The following is a 17,998-nucleotide window of genomic DNA, read 5'->3' as shown; positions in this document are numbered from 1 at the left end:
GTGGGGCATAAAAAGAAGGAGTTTAGAGGGTAAGAATCCTAAAAGTTAGAGAGGAGATACTTAAAAAACCACCAAAGGCTGGGAGTGAGCACAAGGAGTAGAACACTCTGATCACAGAACAGATGTACAGGGCTGTATAAGGGAAATGAAAACACTATACTGCTATGTAAAGGGAGAGAGGGGGAAATAATCAGATTTCACATCACGAGGTGAAAGACCTACCCAACAGAAAGAATTAGCGTTTGACTGTATATTTTTATATACCATTTAAGCCACATTTAAATAAAATAAATTACCAGCCCAGTTCGGTCTAACTGCAAGCAATTAGAATACTAAAGCCCTGGGAACTCGCTGCTAACATTAACTCAGAGCCATTTCTTAACTTGATTTCAGAGCATTTCCACCCAAGGCATTCTATAATGAAAACTAATTTTATTATAAAGGGTGGTGTCATTTACACTGTTTGGATTTGGAGGCACCCTGTCCTTTGGACATGAAATCAATGCCCTATAGCAGGCAGCTTTCAAAAGCTTCCACCCCTCCCCAAACTCCTTCTCCCACAGTATCCCCTGCACTCTGTGAGGGGGGTAGCGAGGTGATTCAGTCTGTCTTGCAGTTTCAGAAACAGCTTCTGTTTGGAGTTATATAAGGAAGTTTTGCAAAGTGGCACGCTATCACTAGAGATTTAGTCATTCCATGTGGGCTGGATTCAAACTGAGATCTCAGGAGCTCAAAAGACAGAGCGGCACAGCCTCCATGGAAGCCTGTGTACGGCAAGTGTGCGAGAATAGAGCCTTGTAATGAGAGAAGGCACAGGTTTTATTAACAAACAGTATGGCAAACCACAATTTCTTTTAAGATCACTTCATACCTCCTTAGGAGAACTATAATTGGGGATGCCTTGATGTTTCGCTCTGTGACGAGTTAAGAATTATGCCTGAGTCACTGTGCTAGCCTTCATTTAAACTTTAATGTGCATTTTGCATTGGGTATAAAAACACCATTGCATTTACAGCCTATCCAACACAGAGCGGGTACTTACATGCAGAGAACAGAATGCAAACAATTGGGTTTAAAATTATTTTTCTCTCTACCTGTACAATTTTGATCAAGACAAAATAATAAATCCCTCTATTTAGTTCTATTTTCTGCTGCTTTCACCATATGCAGAGAGGAAAAAGTAACTTCTGAGGCTAAGCAAGGAAAAGCAAAAAAAAAAAAAATTACCAGAAGCAATGTCAAATTTTTTTAGGTGGCTAGCACAGAGGATTTATAAAATCCAAAAGATATAACTGAGTTCAGTATAGCTCCCAAGTTGCACCCCTTTGCAATAATACCCTGAATTTTCTTACTTGCTTTCATAGCTATTTCAAAAAGAAAAGCAGATAAGTGGCAGCTTTGTTCTTTATGTATGATTAAATTTTCAGAGTGAATTTAAAAATTAGGAATCATTATAAAACTATAATCTTATGTTTGCAAACAAAAATGATCCTGCTGTACTCTTTGCAAAAGCTCAGGGGCAGACATGCAGGTGTTGTTAAAGGGATAAGAAAATGAACCTTATTCTTCTGAAAAACCTCCGAAATCAGGCTATACAAACCCTTGCAACAATACTGTCATCTGTTTAAATACTGGGACTATTGGGGAGGGGAGCTCAGCAGTGGTGGGAAGGCTTTCATGTGGTTACATGTTTATTTTATTTAAATTTTTTTTGTTAACTCTTTTACTCTGTAGCTTTTACATATTAATATCAGCTCCATGAGAAGAGGGGGAAAATAAAGCATTCGGGGAACTAGTGAAGAATCTTTGTATCACAAATACCTACCTGTTTTTAAGAATTCTCTGTAATTGTCCTTAATGTGGTTACTTTACAATTCTTTGTCATCACCATTTCTAAAACTTACAAATCCTTTCCTGCAGAGCTCAGTATATATTACTGATACATTACTGAGCACACATGTTCCACAAAGAAGATACCAGACAAATATGTGATGTTAAAATACTCGTGCTTCTAAAGATATTTATTCAAATACTTCACTGGTCCAAGCTCTCCGTATGAAACCCTTCAGAAATCTGACCTGTAAGTAAACTTGACTTTACTCAGACCTTCTTTTCAGTGGCTACTAGGAAATAATAAAAAAATAGCAGTTCAAATACCTGCTTTGCTACAACAGCAAGCAAAAGCAGAGATTAATTTCAGAAAATGTACTGAAACATTTGAGGAACTGACCATTAAAACAGGCTTCTTTCTAAATATTTATGAGTCATTTTATAACTGGAAGAAAGGTGTTCTGGAATACTGATCTCTAGTGTTACACCTACAGATCTACAGCACTCACAAATAAATAATAAATATTGATATGTGTGTAGGTCTATCTATCTGTACTGTATTTTCAGTGGGTGTACAATATCCAGTATAATACATAAGCTGTTTGAATACCTCATACCACACTCAAAACACTGTGAAATACTGTGTAATTTTTAAAATGCTTCAGCAAAGGTTTATACCAAAGCAATGCTTTGACTTTCAATACCAGTGTATAAATGTACTTTCCCTATCAAAGATTTTGTGATGCAAACATGATTATTATTGTACCTGATTTGATCATGGTATTCTTGGAGAGATCAAATAATAGAGTTTTTTTCCACCCTTCTTTTTCTAGTGCCTTTAAAAAAAATTCCATTATCAAAGAATGTTAATTTCTAAGGTTTGATCTAGAGATTCCTATGTAAGTATACAATTATTAGGGAAAAAGAGGCACAACAGTGAATATTTTAAAGCAATGTAATCAATATTTTTGCTTTGTGTAGATTTCCCTGCAACAATGAACAAAAAGATCTACTTCAGATTTAGAAACTCAGCTTTAAAGGGAAAGCTAGACAACAAAAAGCAAGAAAGTACTCACCTCTTCACGTAATTTTATCAACTGCAACATGAACGCACAAAAAAGATAAAAAGGAAAGAAATGGCAGGAAAGAAAGATCAGTTGTGTGACAGGATACAGAATTAACATTGACAATTTATCTGTTTACATGTTTAGCATTTAAAAATCACAGACAAACACATTAAAAGAACCTAAACATAGACTACATGCAGAGTTTTTTGAACGAATAAAGATCACTTTCTCACACTGTCACATTAAACAAAGAGAATAGTGTGAAATTCTCTTTTAAACCACATCTAAGACACCATCATGAAATAAAGGGGAATGACTTCATAGAAGTCTATATTATAAAGAAAAAAACAAGTTTACTATTCCTCTCTTCGAAGATTGTACAGCTGAAGTGGTTTTGTATACACAAGTTTTCAGAATGTTTTCTGTATATTTTAGTCGTGACAACTGATTTCTTATTTTACTAGAAGATCTAACTTATTAATAGATGACTGCATCTTTATAGCATGTATTTCAGCATTTCAGTTTTTATATACCTGAGTTCTACTGTAACGATATTATTTAATTTTATTATTGAACTTCATACTGAGGGGTTTTTCCAGGTAAAAAAAAAATAAAGCAGCTTAGTTAAATGGCTCAGAAGTATGATTTATTGAATAGCATATTTAAAAATAGACAAAGGAATAGGGAACAACATGAAACGTATTTCCCTCAGAAAAGACCCATTCCAGGTTCTTGATCCAGATCACTATACACTGTGTATATATATGCCCACATAGAGTGTGTGTGTATGCTTATATAGTATATAAATTTATATTTATTTATTTATGCTTGTAAATCAACACAATCTAACACTAACACTAATAATATTGCTCTGGCAGCTTTACCATAAAACTAAATAAAACCCCAGCCTGATGATCAAGCTATGTTGTAATATACACTCCCCTTAGAGAGATAGATAAATTATTTGTACTGGAACAAAATGTATAATTGCTCACAAAAAATATCTGCACAAGAGTGGCTCTTTATGAAAAATTACAGTTCTCTCACCGATTCCAATTGAATTCAAAATTACAACAGCTACATAATTATCTCAGTTTATGCTGATACTTCACCTACAGTTCCATAACACTAATTTTCAACATATGTGTAAGCTGAGAATGTTTATTACTAATAAAGTCTCACCAGCATGAAGGAAACAAAAGAACCTCCATTACTCTCTATTGTTTCATACGGCTCGTCTAAAACTGAAGGTTCGCCTCACTCCGTTACCAAAAGGGACAAGAGTCTCTAGCAAGATGTAATTAGGAGGGCTCCTACACCACCCTGACCTGAACTGGGCCAGCACTTCTGCACTGAGTCAAAGAAGTTTGGTAGAATTTGGTACAAAGAAAACTGCATTGTCGGCCAAACCAGCGCTTAAATTCAAGTGCTTGGCCTATCATAAATTTGTCTCGTTCTCCAGCTCTTCCCCCCCTTTTTTTCCCAAAAAGGCAAACATTAAGGCTTTAGAAAGAGACGATCTGGGAGTTGATCACATAGCTATCTTTTCTTTCTGAGGCCACCATTCTTCAGTTGACTATGATACTTAAAGGGCCAAAGTTTAAAACGACTCTCCCGCAATAGAGCCCGTCCGGGCATGCCACCCTGCTATAATCAATGAGAGTTTTAAAATGCTGCACATTTGTTTTTTCAATAGGTCCCAAACAAAAATGTTCTATCTTGTTTGTGCTGCATGGCTGAATTTAAGCTCTGCATAGGATTTGCAGCTAAGCTAAGTAATGGGACAGGGTTGGGGTTTTTTTAACATTGGCTGAAAGATATTCATTCAAATTAACAAAAGATGTATTTTTCCCCAATTTAACAATGCTCTTGATGAAAATGTGTTACCTTTACATTTCTATTTTGAAACATTATTTTTATTATGCTCACTCCTGAACTGTAAACAGCATTAAGCCGTGCGCAGCCACCATTTTAGGTTATGATAATCAGCATATTTTTGAAACAAAGTTGGTTTTTTTTCTTTTTTTTTTTTTGCAATACAGAATTCGATACAAGAGGTAATCTGTTCCTTTGTAGGCTAAAAAAAAAAATCTGGTTTACGCTGGTTTGAACCAGTGGAATCTCTTGTGGCTAAGCCTTCTGCTGTGACTAAAATCAAAACTGCACCACAGAGAGCGAGGGAGCGAGATGGGATGTGTGTGTGTGTGTGTGCGAGCACACGTGTGGCCGTGAGGCTCGTCATGTGACACAGAAAACTACCGAATTTTTTTTAAAAAGCTGATAACGCCTCCGCCGTCTCTGTCCGCATATAGATAACGAATAAATGCTGAACTCTATTAAACGCCCTTTACACATTATCGTGGGTCGAACACACAATTTTCTGAACTTATGATGACAGTCTATTTATTTTGCTATAAACCCTCGGCATGTAACGAACAGATTTGTGTCTGGTAATGATCTGCTCTGCCAGGGCTATATGAAATGATACCGACCTTCTTTAGATCTTGGCGAATTAAATTGACCAACTTCACCCCCTGGTCTGTAGCTGAAGTTTGACACACTTTATGCACAGCAAGCCCAAATCTAATATTATCACAACTTTGTAGTCAGAAATTAAGTAGACACAAAATATTTGTTCACCACGAATCACATATAGAATGTATGGGTATATGGATATGCAGTTTAACTCAATGTGAATTTATTTAAACTTACTAATGAACATAGCTGCTAAAAAGAAAGGAACACTGTTAAACCTCAAGAAAGCTGGTAATACTGAACCTCACATTATTTTGGTTGAGAGGGATTTCTGATTTAACCCAACATATACTTCCTCAAAAACATAGGAATATCTACATAAAACAGTTCTATTATTATTAAAGTGAGGCTACAACTTTAGGTAGTGTATCACTGCACTGAAAAACTCAAAACTTTCAAGGGATTTGCTAAATGTTGGTGGCCAGGATGACAAACAAGACTTGAAAGCAACAGAGCCTGTTTAAGACCACTCTTGGAAAATAAATAACAACCCAATGCACACAGTAATTTTCTGGGATTGGGTTTGTGAGGTAAGGGCTTTTTTGATGCAAAATCTCTTGATTTTCAACTTCTGAGTGCCTCATCATTCACATGATTCAAATTAAGAAGAAATTAACATATGTTAAGCAGTGACTTTACTGAACTCTAGGTGCATTAAGAGCACTGTATCACTCACTACCTGTCTCATCAAACAAAGTTGCATTTATGTCAAAAGAAACTTTCAGTAGCAGAATTGCATAATTCTTACAACTTCTTACAGGAAATTTCTATATGCTGTATCTAGTAAAAGTAGTTAAATCTTGGCATAATCACTATAAGGGAATTGTATTCCAAGTTATTCTGTAAGTGTCATCTAGACATGATGGCTGCTACTTCTGGGAGACATGTTGGGAAAATGAAGAAGACAAAAGACAAATCACCATTAGCTAATTCTTCAATCTGTTCTTTGTACTTCAATCTTTCTTCCTGAGAGAGCAACTGGAAACTCATACATATCATCCTGTTCAGTACAGCTTATAACTTGGCTGTGGTTTGCTGTAACTGTACTTTGAAACTCAACTAAAAAAAGAGAAGCTGAATGAGGAAAAGATCCAGATCATTTATTTTTCCAATACTGACCTGTTTTATTTCTAGATTTTTAATATGGTCATACTAGCCAGCAAGCATTAAGTTCCTTTTGTCTTCTCTCTCCACCAAAAACATTATGCAAATGTTTATCACAAAGACCAACAACTCATATCTCTTGTTTGCCTCTGGGTAACAACCCTGACTACCCAGATACTCAATATTTCTATTGGCAGATTTTATCAATATTTGTGGTTTGGTACAGGAGCAATTCTGAGCTGGCAACTTCTTTCAACACCTCCTCTGTCAGAAAAGGAATAGTTTCTCTCCCTTTTCCCAGTTGGTGACTGAATTGGGGAAAACAAACCAACCACTTTTCAGTTAAATTAACTTAACCTAACCCAAACTGATTGAGAAGTAAAAATCCTACAATATTAGGGTCAGGATCAGTCTGTGTACCTATATTTATTTCCATCAGACAAAACAAAAGCAAGCATTTGAAACACCTTCGAATATTTTATATGGCTTTAAGTTATACCTGAGCATTCTTTCATCATTCAGTCTAAGTTTTCTATTAATATAATAATGCATAGGAGTGAAAGTTACTGAGTTAAACATGACATTATCCCATGTATCTGGTAAGTATCCAAGCCTTACACTTGATTTTGAAAGCTGTATATTCTAATAAGCTCAATACCAGCTGAAGTTTTTGCACTAACTGCTTGCACTCATAGCTACATGTAAATAAGTACAGGTCTAAGTAAAAATATAAAATAAAAAAAAGAGAATGTGATATTTACTATTGAAACGAAAAGATAAATCATGTATTTTAAAAATACTGGCATTCACATATTTAAAAGAAATTAGGTGACTCTTTTATGGTGCTATTTCATTATATTTTTTCAAGAAAGGAATGAAGAACTTTAAAGATACAGAGGTAATAATTTCAAGTTGGGTTATAGAAAAAGATTTTGATTACCCAAAAGACTACACAAGAGTCCTTCAGCAGCCAAAATTTTCTTTCATTTAAATAGTGCTCATTTGGAAGAAAAAGCCCTCAAGTTGACATATGGTTGAAGGTATCATTTAGTTCCTTGAGATGAGAACGTGTCTCTTTCACCAAGTTTGGAAAAAAAGATCACCAGTCACAAAAAGTGCACATATGAACCAGTTATTTAAACATTCTTTAAAAAGTGAAAATAAAATATTTTATCTCATCCCTACACATAAGATATTCTGTTATAAGTAAAGCTTCTTATCACAATTGCCCTTTTATGTCTGAATTCACACATTTTTTTCTTGAAATGTAGAAGTAGCACTACCTTAAGAGAAATAAAATGAGAATCTTAACACTTTCACAGGACTGCATTTACAATCATGACATGCAGACTATGAAACTCTTCTCCCTAAAATCATCTTCTCCATAAATTCATTATTTAGGTATAAGGCCCCCATCTTTATTTTACTCAAATTTTGGAATCTCCCCTTTCTATCATATATAAATATGAACATTAATGTCATTTAAGTCTTCACATAGCTATTAGAGCTGCTATACTCCAGTCTTGTGTCTTCAGATAAATCGTATCCTGTGTATAATTTCATTCATGTATGACTTAAAGTCTATTACGGAGTTTAAAATTTACAGAGCATGTTTAAAATACTGTATAAGATTAAGGGTTATGGGGTCTGTGTTTTGAAAGTCTTTGTACCAGGTAAGTTTCCAAGTCTTTATTTTTTCTGTCCTTAGTGGAGCTGAGCCTTTACTGGCATAGAAGACACAAAAAATTTCAGAACATTGTTCTGATCCATTTCCTTATTTAATATCACATTCATCAAGTAAACACTTAAACAGTTTTTACTTTCATTAGCAAAATAATTTGGATTCTATCTAGTCAGAAGAGAAAACATGACATGTAGGAAAACTTTCAGCTAATTTCTAACTCAAAACACAAGACTTTGATAACATAAATCTCAGGAAGAAAAGAAATATTCTCCTTTCAGACAGTGTCAAACAAGTTTCATCCCAAAAAGAAATATTAACAGGTGGGTCAAAGTCTCCTGAATAAAACAGTGCCTTTACAATTTTCAGTAGTCTCGCAGGATCCTCACTGTAGTATGCAGAACAACAATACGGGTACAAGATTTTAAAAAAGCCTCAGGATTACCAAGCTTTCATTCATTACAAGAGGTGGATAGCACTCTGCATCCTAGTACAACATGCATTATGAAAGCACGCTCTTATTAGAACAACTTGTGGTTTTGGTACAAGGAGAGAAAATCTGGTTAGGGAAGGAATCACACAAGGAAACTGAGTGGGATACTGCCTAATTCTGAGAGCGCACTTTCATTTGTTTTGCCTGCCAGTGTTGATTTAATTATACTGCATTATTATCAAAGCTGCATTATGTACTTTTTTATTCCTTTTACATGTGTTTGAGGTGAAGACCTTGGCTTTGTCGGCAAACAGCGTGTTTCAAGTTATTTCTTAAGTACTAAATAATAAAGAAAAGAGAAGAAAAGATTTTTTTTGAGATAGCAGACAGTGATCACAAGTTAAAGGGTTAAATGTAAGATCTCCAAGAAACATTTTGAAGTTGATTAAGACCCCAGCTTTGCATTAAACAGTATCACTTCCACATGAGTTGTTGCTAATGCTGTTAAGGAGCAGCTTGAGAAGCCCAGTGTGCCAGTGACCTCCTTCACCCTCCAGCCACCCACTAGGGCTTCTTGATTAGCATCCTACCTGGTTCTCTGAGGAATTCCCGTCATCCCCTAGGAGCTCATTCCGCACCTCATCACTGTAGGCGATTCGTGACCTTTTCTGTAAAACAAAAAGAAAAAAGGGTTAGGAAGTAACGCTCCGAAGCCATTGGTATCAAGGCTGATCATCTTGAACCTCGAGAGCCCCCTAATGGATACCTATTTGATTAAAAAAAAAATAAATCTGCAAGTAAAAGTTATTACAAAGTTCTTCAACTGCTCTATCTTAACAAATCTGCATGGCAAAACTGTAGTATTTCTAAGACAAGTCACACCCTCAACATTGCAGCAATGAAAGCAGCTTCCGTGAAGCTCAAGATACGTAACGTGAGGCAATAAATGCTACCAGCAGAAGCATTGAAGAAATGCCAGTGCAGGAACCAAATGTGTTTTTCTGAAGAACACTTGCTAGCAGGTCACAGAACTCAGCATAACACTGCAGTGATGCCACTAGACAGCAAAGGAAGACTGAGCTTTTCCCACATTAAAAAAAAAACCAAAACCAAACCTGAACAACACACATGTGACATCCGATTAAATTTAAAGATGTAGAAAATTAACAAGCGTTTTCCATGCTGCTAAGGCTACTGGGAAAGGATCAGAAATTAAAGGGCAAAAGAAAGGAGAGTAAACAACAGCACAAGGAAACATAGGTTTTCAGCAGTTCACGGAAACGCCACAAAACTGAGACAGTCATCCATGGGATCATTAGGACAGACAGGATATTAAGTAAATTCACAGCTTATGAGCACCAGATTTGCTCTTGAACTGATAATTATGTTGATTCCAAACTAGACCAAGTGCAATGCAAAGCAAAAGTGTGATGATTACTAACATAGCACAGGATTCAATGGAGCAATGGGGAAATCCATAATGAGAACACCTGCCCAGCTTTCAATTTCTCTGTTAGCCAAATAACAGGCTATTACTCAGCTAATATTCCCACTTTTACTATTAAAAGAGAGAGAGAATTTTAAACATATTTACCATTTTTTTTTTCTTTTTGAGACCGGTTATGGTAATTTTTACACTTCATCAGAGGAAGAAACCAAAGAGTAGAAAGAACTAAGGTGTAGGGTCTTCCTTTATTGATGGGGGCTTCCCCCACACCCTGCCATGGTAGTGACTACCAGTAGGAACTCAGAAAAAATGAATCCCTCCTCAAACCTTCCCTGCTTGGGCCATCAGGCCAAAACTTGTGCTTGGGACTGAGGCACAGGAAACAACCACTAGAAATTAAACTGAGCACAGGAAAATTCATCACCCTTGCAACAAAGAGGTTTGGAAGTGTGTCACCCTTTATGCAAAGGACCTAGCAGTGAAGTAAGCCTTGTATGGGTCCCCTCAGAGCAAAACATTTTAGCTCTTTATTCTGTGTAGCTCCTCTTATTACCAACATCATCGTTACAATGTTTACACATTTGTGATTCACTTGCCAGCATTCAGATATAGATTATATCCTACAGCTACAGATCTAAGTAGGAAGGACAAAGCCATGGACCATGGACCCACAGCAAGAGGTGAACTGTGCCAAATCTTTTGGAGATCTCAGCTGTCACAGTTTCATACTAACCAAGCTAAAGTAGTCTACAGCATTAAAGGAAATGAGAACCTTTAAACAGGCTGTGGTATCAGAGCTGCCTGTTTAAATTATTCATTTCATCACTATGGGGGACTAAAACACTCCACAGTATGCAAGAATATCATATGGAGATAGGTTTTGTTTTTCTCTTTTCTCACCAAAAAGCCAACAAATTGGCATAGATTGCTCAATTATATTATTTTCCGATTTTTATTTGATACACCTCAAACAAGGAAGGAAATTACAAATATATACCAATAAATATCTGATCTTCTTTTCTGATTAAGATTCAATCTTAAGACCTCATTTGAGGTCTAGTAGTTCAACTGTACGGTTTCACCCAATTTCACAAAATGACTCAGCCCCACTGATCCTGTTAGTGTTGAATGTATTTAGCATTATTAGACTGAGATGAGGAGCACAATGCTTCATGAGCTTGTTCTCCAGTGAACAAGCTGCCTAATAATATGTAGGGATTGAGATGGTCCCTGATTACACATCATTTATTTGAAAGATTTAACTGGATGATATTCGCATTCTTAAGAGCCTGCATGGGTGAAAGGAAAAAGAAGATACTTCATGGGAAAGAAATAAATTTTAATAGCAATACAATTTTTAGAGGCTCTGTATAATCCTTTAAGTCCTCACCACTGAACTTAATAAATATATTTGTATCATTGTTCTTTTATTGCAATAATCTGTCATGATCTGAAAATCAGAAATTTTATTAAAAGAAATAATGCTTTGGCTACAATTAGGTATAACTCTTTGCCATAATCAATAAATAATTTGATACTACTTTTGATCACAATTTCACTACCAAATGAATCAATAATATAAAAGGAAAGGTCTTTGAACTAAAGTGCTCATTTATTCTTTCAAGTTTTGTCCGAAGTATCAATATCTTGAAATACTATTCTTATTTTCATTAAAGTATTATTGGCTAACACTTTTAAATGTGGCTATCAAAATTAATTCAGCTTGTCTGAACTCAATAATTAAATAATTATTTTATATTTTTTATTTTTTATTTTTTAGTTCATAACCATCAGCTGTTTATAAATATATACTTTAGCCAAATGAAGAATGATAGTTTGAGCTGGAAATGTCACACACTCTGCTACAGTTTGAAGGAACCCAATTCATAATGCATTTTATAAATAGTTAATGACTTCTATACATAAGCTAACCAGGCAAATCAAGAAATTGTCAACATTTTTAGTCTTAGTTGTCAGTTACCACTGTCTACTGGTACTTTATATGTATGTTTCTAGAAAAGACAGAAGATTTACAGAGTTTGTAATCCAAGGCATTTCTGGGCAGCCCAATATAGGTTTAAGAGGTTCTGTGTGCAGTTTTTTGTCTGCAAAGGCCTGTCATATATAGAAGTTTTCCTTGTGTTTTATATTTTTGTGTATATACCTAGACAAAAAGTCTAAGCACACAAGTGGTTTTGCTCAGTGAATGTGTTTGCATTTGAGCATGTCCCCAAACAGAGAGACACAAAAGGGTTAAGCTTCTTTGTACAAGAACTTCAGCACTCGGAAAGTTTCAGGGGCTGTTTTAAACGTACTACAGTGCCCAGACCTTCTGACAAGGAAGAATTTCTGATTCCAGGCAGATCTCTCTTGGTTTATGAACAGGATTTTTGCATACTGATTGGGTGATTTCCTTAAAGCCCTGTTCAAACAGATACACTTGCTCAGTTCTGTCTGGCAATTTGGCTTTAAACAATCTGTCTACTTGACCCAAGCCTTAACATTTCCCAATAGAACTGAATGTGTTCATAGGCAAGCCCAGCTAAATTAGAATTGAAATGAATTAACTCAGCTTAAACTAATTAAGATCTGTGATCTGCAGTACCACCCCCCTGTATGATTCTACATGTGAAGCAGGGTACACGTAACCAGACTGTAAGAATTCTGCTATACCACTAATCTGAGCATACCAATGAAGTTCGTCTATTACTAAAGCATATGAGAAGTTAATTTCCATGGCCTACACATGGCAAAGCAATTGCTTAAATTGCCTCACCTGGGAATTTAATACAATGTTATCATCAGACCAGCCACACTGTAAATAGATTTATAATGCTTTCCATGTGCTAGGCTAGGTTGCATATGAATTAAGTAATGATCTGGTATTACAATACAATCAGCTAGTTCCCACACCTGGCAGACAGGATATTTTGCTAAATTACTACCTATACAGATACATCACAACATAAAAACAGAAAAGGTAATGGGAAGAGAAACAATCTACATGGCATATGACTGAATTTTACATGGTAACCAAATAAGATGTAGATAGAAAGAGGTATCCAAAATAATCTATTTCCAACATCTGCACAACAGAACACATACTTATTCATTTCTATTCAATTTTGGCTTAATTTTCCGCATTCTATACTTTAATTACCATCCACATTCTGAAATGTTCCCATTAGTGAAGGCCAGAACTAGCCAGTGCCCCCTCACTCCAACGCACTTCCAGCAATCAGCCAAATAATTGATATAAAGTATTGTACATTTTCATACATGAACTAAAGAATAGCTTTCCCCCTCCTAAATGCTAAGCAGTCTCTGAACAGATGAGCAAAACTGGGTGCATTTCAGACAAAAGAACCAGCAGATCCTTTCATCCCAACCTCTCCATTTTTCAGGCTCAATGTTTTAAGAACAGATTAAACAGATTTTTTTGGTGGAATATGCGTAAACAACAAAAAGGCTTATTTATCCACAAACATCTGTTTTCATACAAAATTTATTAGAATTTCCTAGTATAGGTAAGTGTTTTTAAAAAATGTCCAGGCATCTGTTTTAGAGTTTGGCCCTGCTCTAAATTTAAATAAATACTTGAGAGTAACATAACCAGAAATAATTTTGGGAATAAATCAGATTTTGTGTTCTTTGAGAATAGTCACTTTTGCCATTGCTCTTGCTAAAAGGAAGGTGAAAAAAGTGACCTGATGCCCACATGGACAGCTAAATACTGCAAAACATACACTTTCCTCTCTGCCTTTTGGAATAGGTATTTAAGTATTTTTTTGCTGAACAGAAATGAAAAAGATACAGTTTAACAAATTTAGAGGAAAAGTAAGTGGTCCTACTTAACAATCGTAAAGCTTATATTGAAACAGAAACACAAGCTGACTTATTAAATAAAAGAAATTGAAATTCCTTTTCAATTTGAAAAATTGTGTTCAAACTTCAGTTTTCAAAACTTCTGTATTTCTCTGCAAAGGTGATCAAGGAACAATAGACTAGACACTTCAGACTGCAATTCCAAAAGGGTCTTCCTGTTCCTAAGTAGCTGAGTTTTTAGCAATTGGGTGCAAGAAGCAGGAAAATTGCGCTAATATACAACCTGATGCAATGCTGGACTTCCAAGCATTTCCTTAAGAAAACTGAAAAACATCCCCAAACAAATGGATACATTCCTGTCCAAAAGTAACAAAAAACTATTCTACAAATCCACTGAAACTTCTGATTGAAAGGATCAATTTAACAGTATGTGTCAGCTGGCAAAAGTCAATGTCTCAGCCACCCCCAGTCTTGCCTCCCTCCCTGCATGCACAGGGAAGAGGCTGCAGGCAACTCCGAAAGGGAAACACAACTCAAACCCCGTGTTCTGCCACTCTGACAAATGTCAACAGCTTCCTGCAACAGCAGAGAGAAATCAAACTTCAAGTGCTAATGTGAAATTAATGCAGAGACACTATCAACCATCTTAAATAGATGTCACAGATCCATAAATCTTCTTTTCAATAATCCTCATCAAACACACTTTTAGTTTCATTATGGGGCGAGGGCAGGGATGAAGGCCAAGCAAACCCCCATGAAGACACAAGACTGTTATGTTGTTTGTGAAAAATGCAGCTTCTGCCCACAAAACTGCTTCCACCTCAACCTCATGGCCAGTGGAGGACCATGTATGTCACCAACAAGGCAGGTGCTTAAACTGCTACATTGCACCTGCCACGGGTAGAGAAGGAAACAGGTGACCTGAGTGAGAACTGAAATTCACTGTTTCTGTGAATTTATGGAGTAACAGGGGATGATTCCTATTGTGAAAAAAACAGTTGTATTGTTGTATTTAGAAAAGGAACTTTTATTTCCCTGAACTCAGACTTTTAAACTTAACCCAGAAATGGAAAGATTTTTCAAAATTCGAAAGGTTGGACCTAACTGACCTCTGCCTCTTTCTGTTTTAAGAGAACGCACAAATATTCACTATCATCACTACAGAAATCTATGGAAACATCTAAGGAAACCTAACAAAATGCAATACAAGAATTATAAATCCAAGCATAGAAAACTTCAGGTGAGTATTGCTTGGGCTTGAATAGTACTCTCCAAACATAACAAGGAATAGCCTTAGCCTGGCATATAAATCAATTTTCGTTTTCTTTTTATTATAACCACTCATCTTTGCTTGTTTGAATTACCACATACTAATTCCAAACCTTGGTCCCTCCATATATAGTATTTTATTCTTTCATCAGAATTTAGTTTCTCCAAGGTGCCTTCAGTGCTGGGCTGTTCTGCACAGCAGCTTGCCAGCCTTTTTACTCATGTGCCATAATCTCAAAATATGCCAGGCATCAGCTGCTGCAGGAAGGAAGACTGGGTATATCTTCAAATTTAACTGTAACATCTCTGTAGGCCAACAGTGATGAGTGACCTCTGCACTGCTGACTTGCAGTTATTCCACTATCTACTGTTACCCACAGCTCACAGTCTGTTCCTGTAATGTGCTTTTCAGTACTCTAATTTCAGTATTTTGTCCAATCCCCTTCTATGGATTCCTTCAAATGACCATTATTAAACTATCATCTTTCATTACAAAGCCCATCTTTACACATCTACTTAGCTGGCTGAGTTAACCAACTTCCCTATTCAGTCAGTAGAAATTCCTTTAAATTGTGCATGAGATCACTCAAATTCATTCCTTCTCAGATCCACCTTCGTGAAAAGCCTATTGCTTCCTTGTAACCGCCCTGTGCACGTTCAAAGACCAGTCTGATAATTTAGATTGCTAAATTAAAAGCTGGTTGTTGTGCCTTTTGCCTTGATACATATAGCAAACATATATTGGCTGATTTGCTGACAAAGGTTTGGCAACTTGCAGACCCTTCTTTACCACGGCCATTTCTATCATCAGTGCTGGAATAAAAGGCAAGAACAAGGCTGGAAAGGGGGGAACACCCTCTCTTCCCAAGTCAGACAACAGCATGATAATAAAGATACCTCAGGTGAAACACCACACCTGATGCAGGTTCAAAGTAATCCACACATTGACAATTAATTTGGGTGTAGGGGGACTAAGTGGGATAAATTCTGCTGTTTAAAGCATAGGTTCACAATCGGTCTTGAAGTGAAAAGGGACACATCCAGACTTGTGGCCTCAGAAAAACCCATCTGTATGCAAAGAATAGGAACAGCCAAAATCAAGCCAGTATTCTTGACAGATAAATTGATCCTCAATTCATGTTCAGGCTAACCTGCAGAAATATATAAGAATGTGAATATGATCACTTGAAACAATTCAGTCACTATGTCAAATCCTAGAAGACTCTCACCCCTAAAACAGATTTTAAAAAGTCACATGAGGCAATGGAAGTCAGTCACTAATATCATACAGGCTGCTGTTTACAGAAGTCTCTGTGAGATCTGAATAACTTCAATTTAAAGATCAGCAGAACTAGGCTACAAAAATAAGTTTATTTTGAGAATGATTTAACTACAGCAGGTCTTTGAAATATAATATATACATGCAAGAATTACAAGTTTCTCTGCAAAACTACCTTTCAGGGAAAACTGTTAAAGATAATGGTGGAACAGAGAACTCCTACTGCCTTTTAGAAGCATACTACAAAGCTTATGTTTCTTTTATGAAATCTTTATTGGTCATCTCAACTCATCTCCTTGCTGTAATGACCTAAGTCATACAATTTAGTGGTTTCTTTTATTACTATGAGCTTGGCTTTGTGCCTTTTTTAATAAAGTCTATTATCTCACAGCTTTATTTATCCAACTAATGCTATTTAGGGGACAAGGAGCAACTACACATCAGGACCATGTACTTCAGCCTGTTTTGTGGTCCAAAGACTTTATGCTGTGTGGTAAGTGTGTAATTAACATAAATATTTTCTAAATCTTGGAGATGGAAGATAAACTCCATTGTGTTGCATCAACAGACAGATGAACTGAGAAAATAAAAATATGGAGCCATTTTCCTCCAAGGAAAGAAGTTTAATAAGAATGCCAACTTTTAAAGAGAGTGGTCCCAAAGACAGTAAAGCAGGGAGGAAAAAAATCTTAAGGAGGCTCAAGATTTTCTAACTAATTAGGTCACACTAATTAGCTCATGGTGAAGGATCATAAACCAAAACATGTTCATTAAAATATCTTTGTTTCAGCCAGTATCTCCATCTGGAGCCCAGGTTCCCATTGCTAACAGTAACAAGACACCTGCTGGTACATTCTACCAGCTCCTTCCTTTCCCAGAAAAAAAGCATCCAAGTTCTAATTCCTTCCTCTATTTGCTACTTAATTGTGGTGGCTGGTGAGCCTAGGTTACAAGGAACAAAGAGAGTCCGCTGGTGGGACAAGTCCCTGGTACCAAAAGAACCTGCTCAGGTTAGGGTGACCAGAAAAGCCTCTGCCAGAACGCTCTGTTCTGTTCATGTACCCCAGCTCCGCTTCCCCGGTTGGCTCCCTTGGCCGCTACACCCCTTGTTACCTGATACACCCTCAGAGTTTCTCGACTGGTTCCCTTACCCTGGAGCCCCCATTGCTCTGCCTGGACTTCTCTGGAACCTCGCACAAGTGCGGGTGCATTAAATCCCTCCTGCAGAAGCCCCTGCAGAGACCCTTCCTGCTCATTCACCGTCGGACTGTCTGGCCGGCTCTCCGCTGGGTGTGTGTGTGTGTGTGTACGTGTGTGTGTGTGTGTAGGTGTGTGTGTGTAGGTGTGTGCATGTGTGTGTGTGTACGTGTGTGTGTGTGTATGTAGGGGGTGTGTGTGTGTGTACATGTGTGTGTGTAGGTGTGTGTGTACGTGTGTGTGTGAAGGTGTGTGTGTAGGTGTGTGTGTGTGTGTGTACGTGTGTGTGTGTGTGTACGTGTGTGTGTGTGTGTGTGTGTGTGTGTGTGTG

General features: G+C 36.7%; 1 protein-coding gene across 4 annotated transcripts in view; it reads right to left on the bottom strand.

Annotated features, from left to right (window-relative positions):
- The window catches only part of VTI1A (vesicle transport through interaction with t-SNAREs 1A), a 255,436-nt gene that overhangs the window by 200,612 nt on the left and 36,826 nt on the right, over window positions 1–17,998 (bottom strand). For 2 of the 4 annotated variants that reach the window (XM_017735191.1, XM_017735193.1), the window contains exons 3-4: window positions 9,241–9,318; window positions 2,907–2,927 (exon numbers count right to left, since the gene is read on the bottom strand). In XM_017735191.1, coding sequence (XP_017590680.1) covers window positions 2,907–2,927; window positions 9,241–9,318 — 99 coding nt within the window. The remainder of the gene's footprint in view (window positions 1–2,906; window positions 2,928–9,240; window positions 9,319–17,998) is intronic. The other 2 variants (XM_017735192.1, XM_017735194.1) reach the window with 1 other exon arrangement.

Source organism: Corvus brachyrhynchos, unplaced genomic scaffold, assembly GCF_000691975.1.
Source record: "Corvus brachyrhynchos isolate BGI_N302 unplaced genomic scaffold, ASM69197v1 scaffold705, whole genome shotgun sequence".
Classification (NCBI taxonomy): Eukaryota; Metazoa; Chordata; class Aves; order Passeriformes; family Corvidae; genus Corvus; species Corvus brachyrhynchos.
This window is presented reverse-complemented; position numbering and strand designations above follow the sequence as displayed.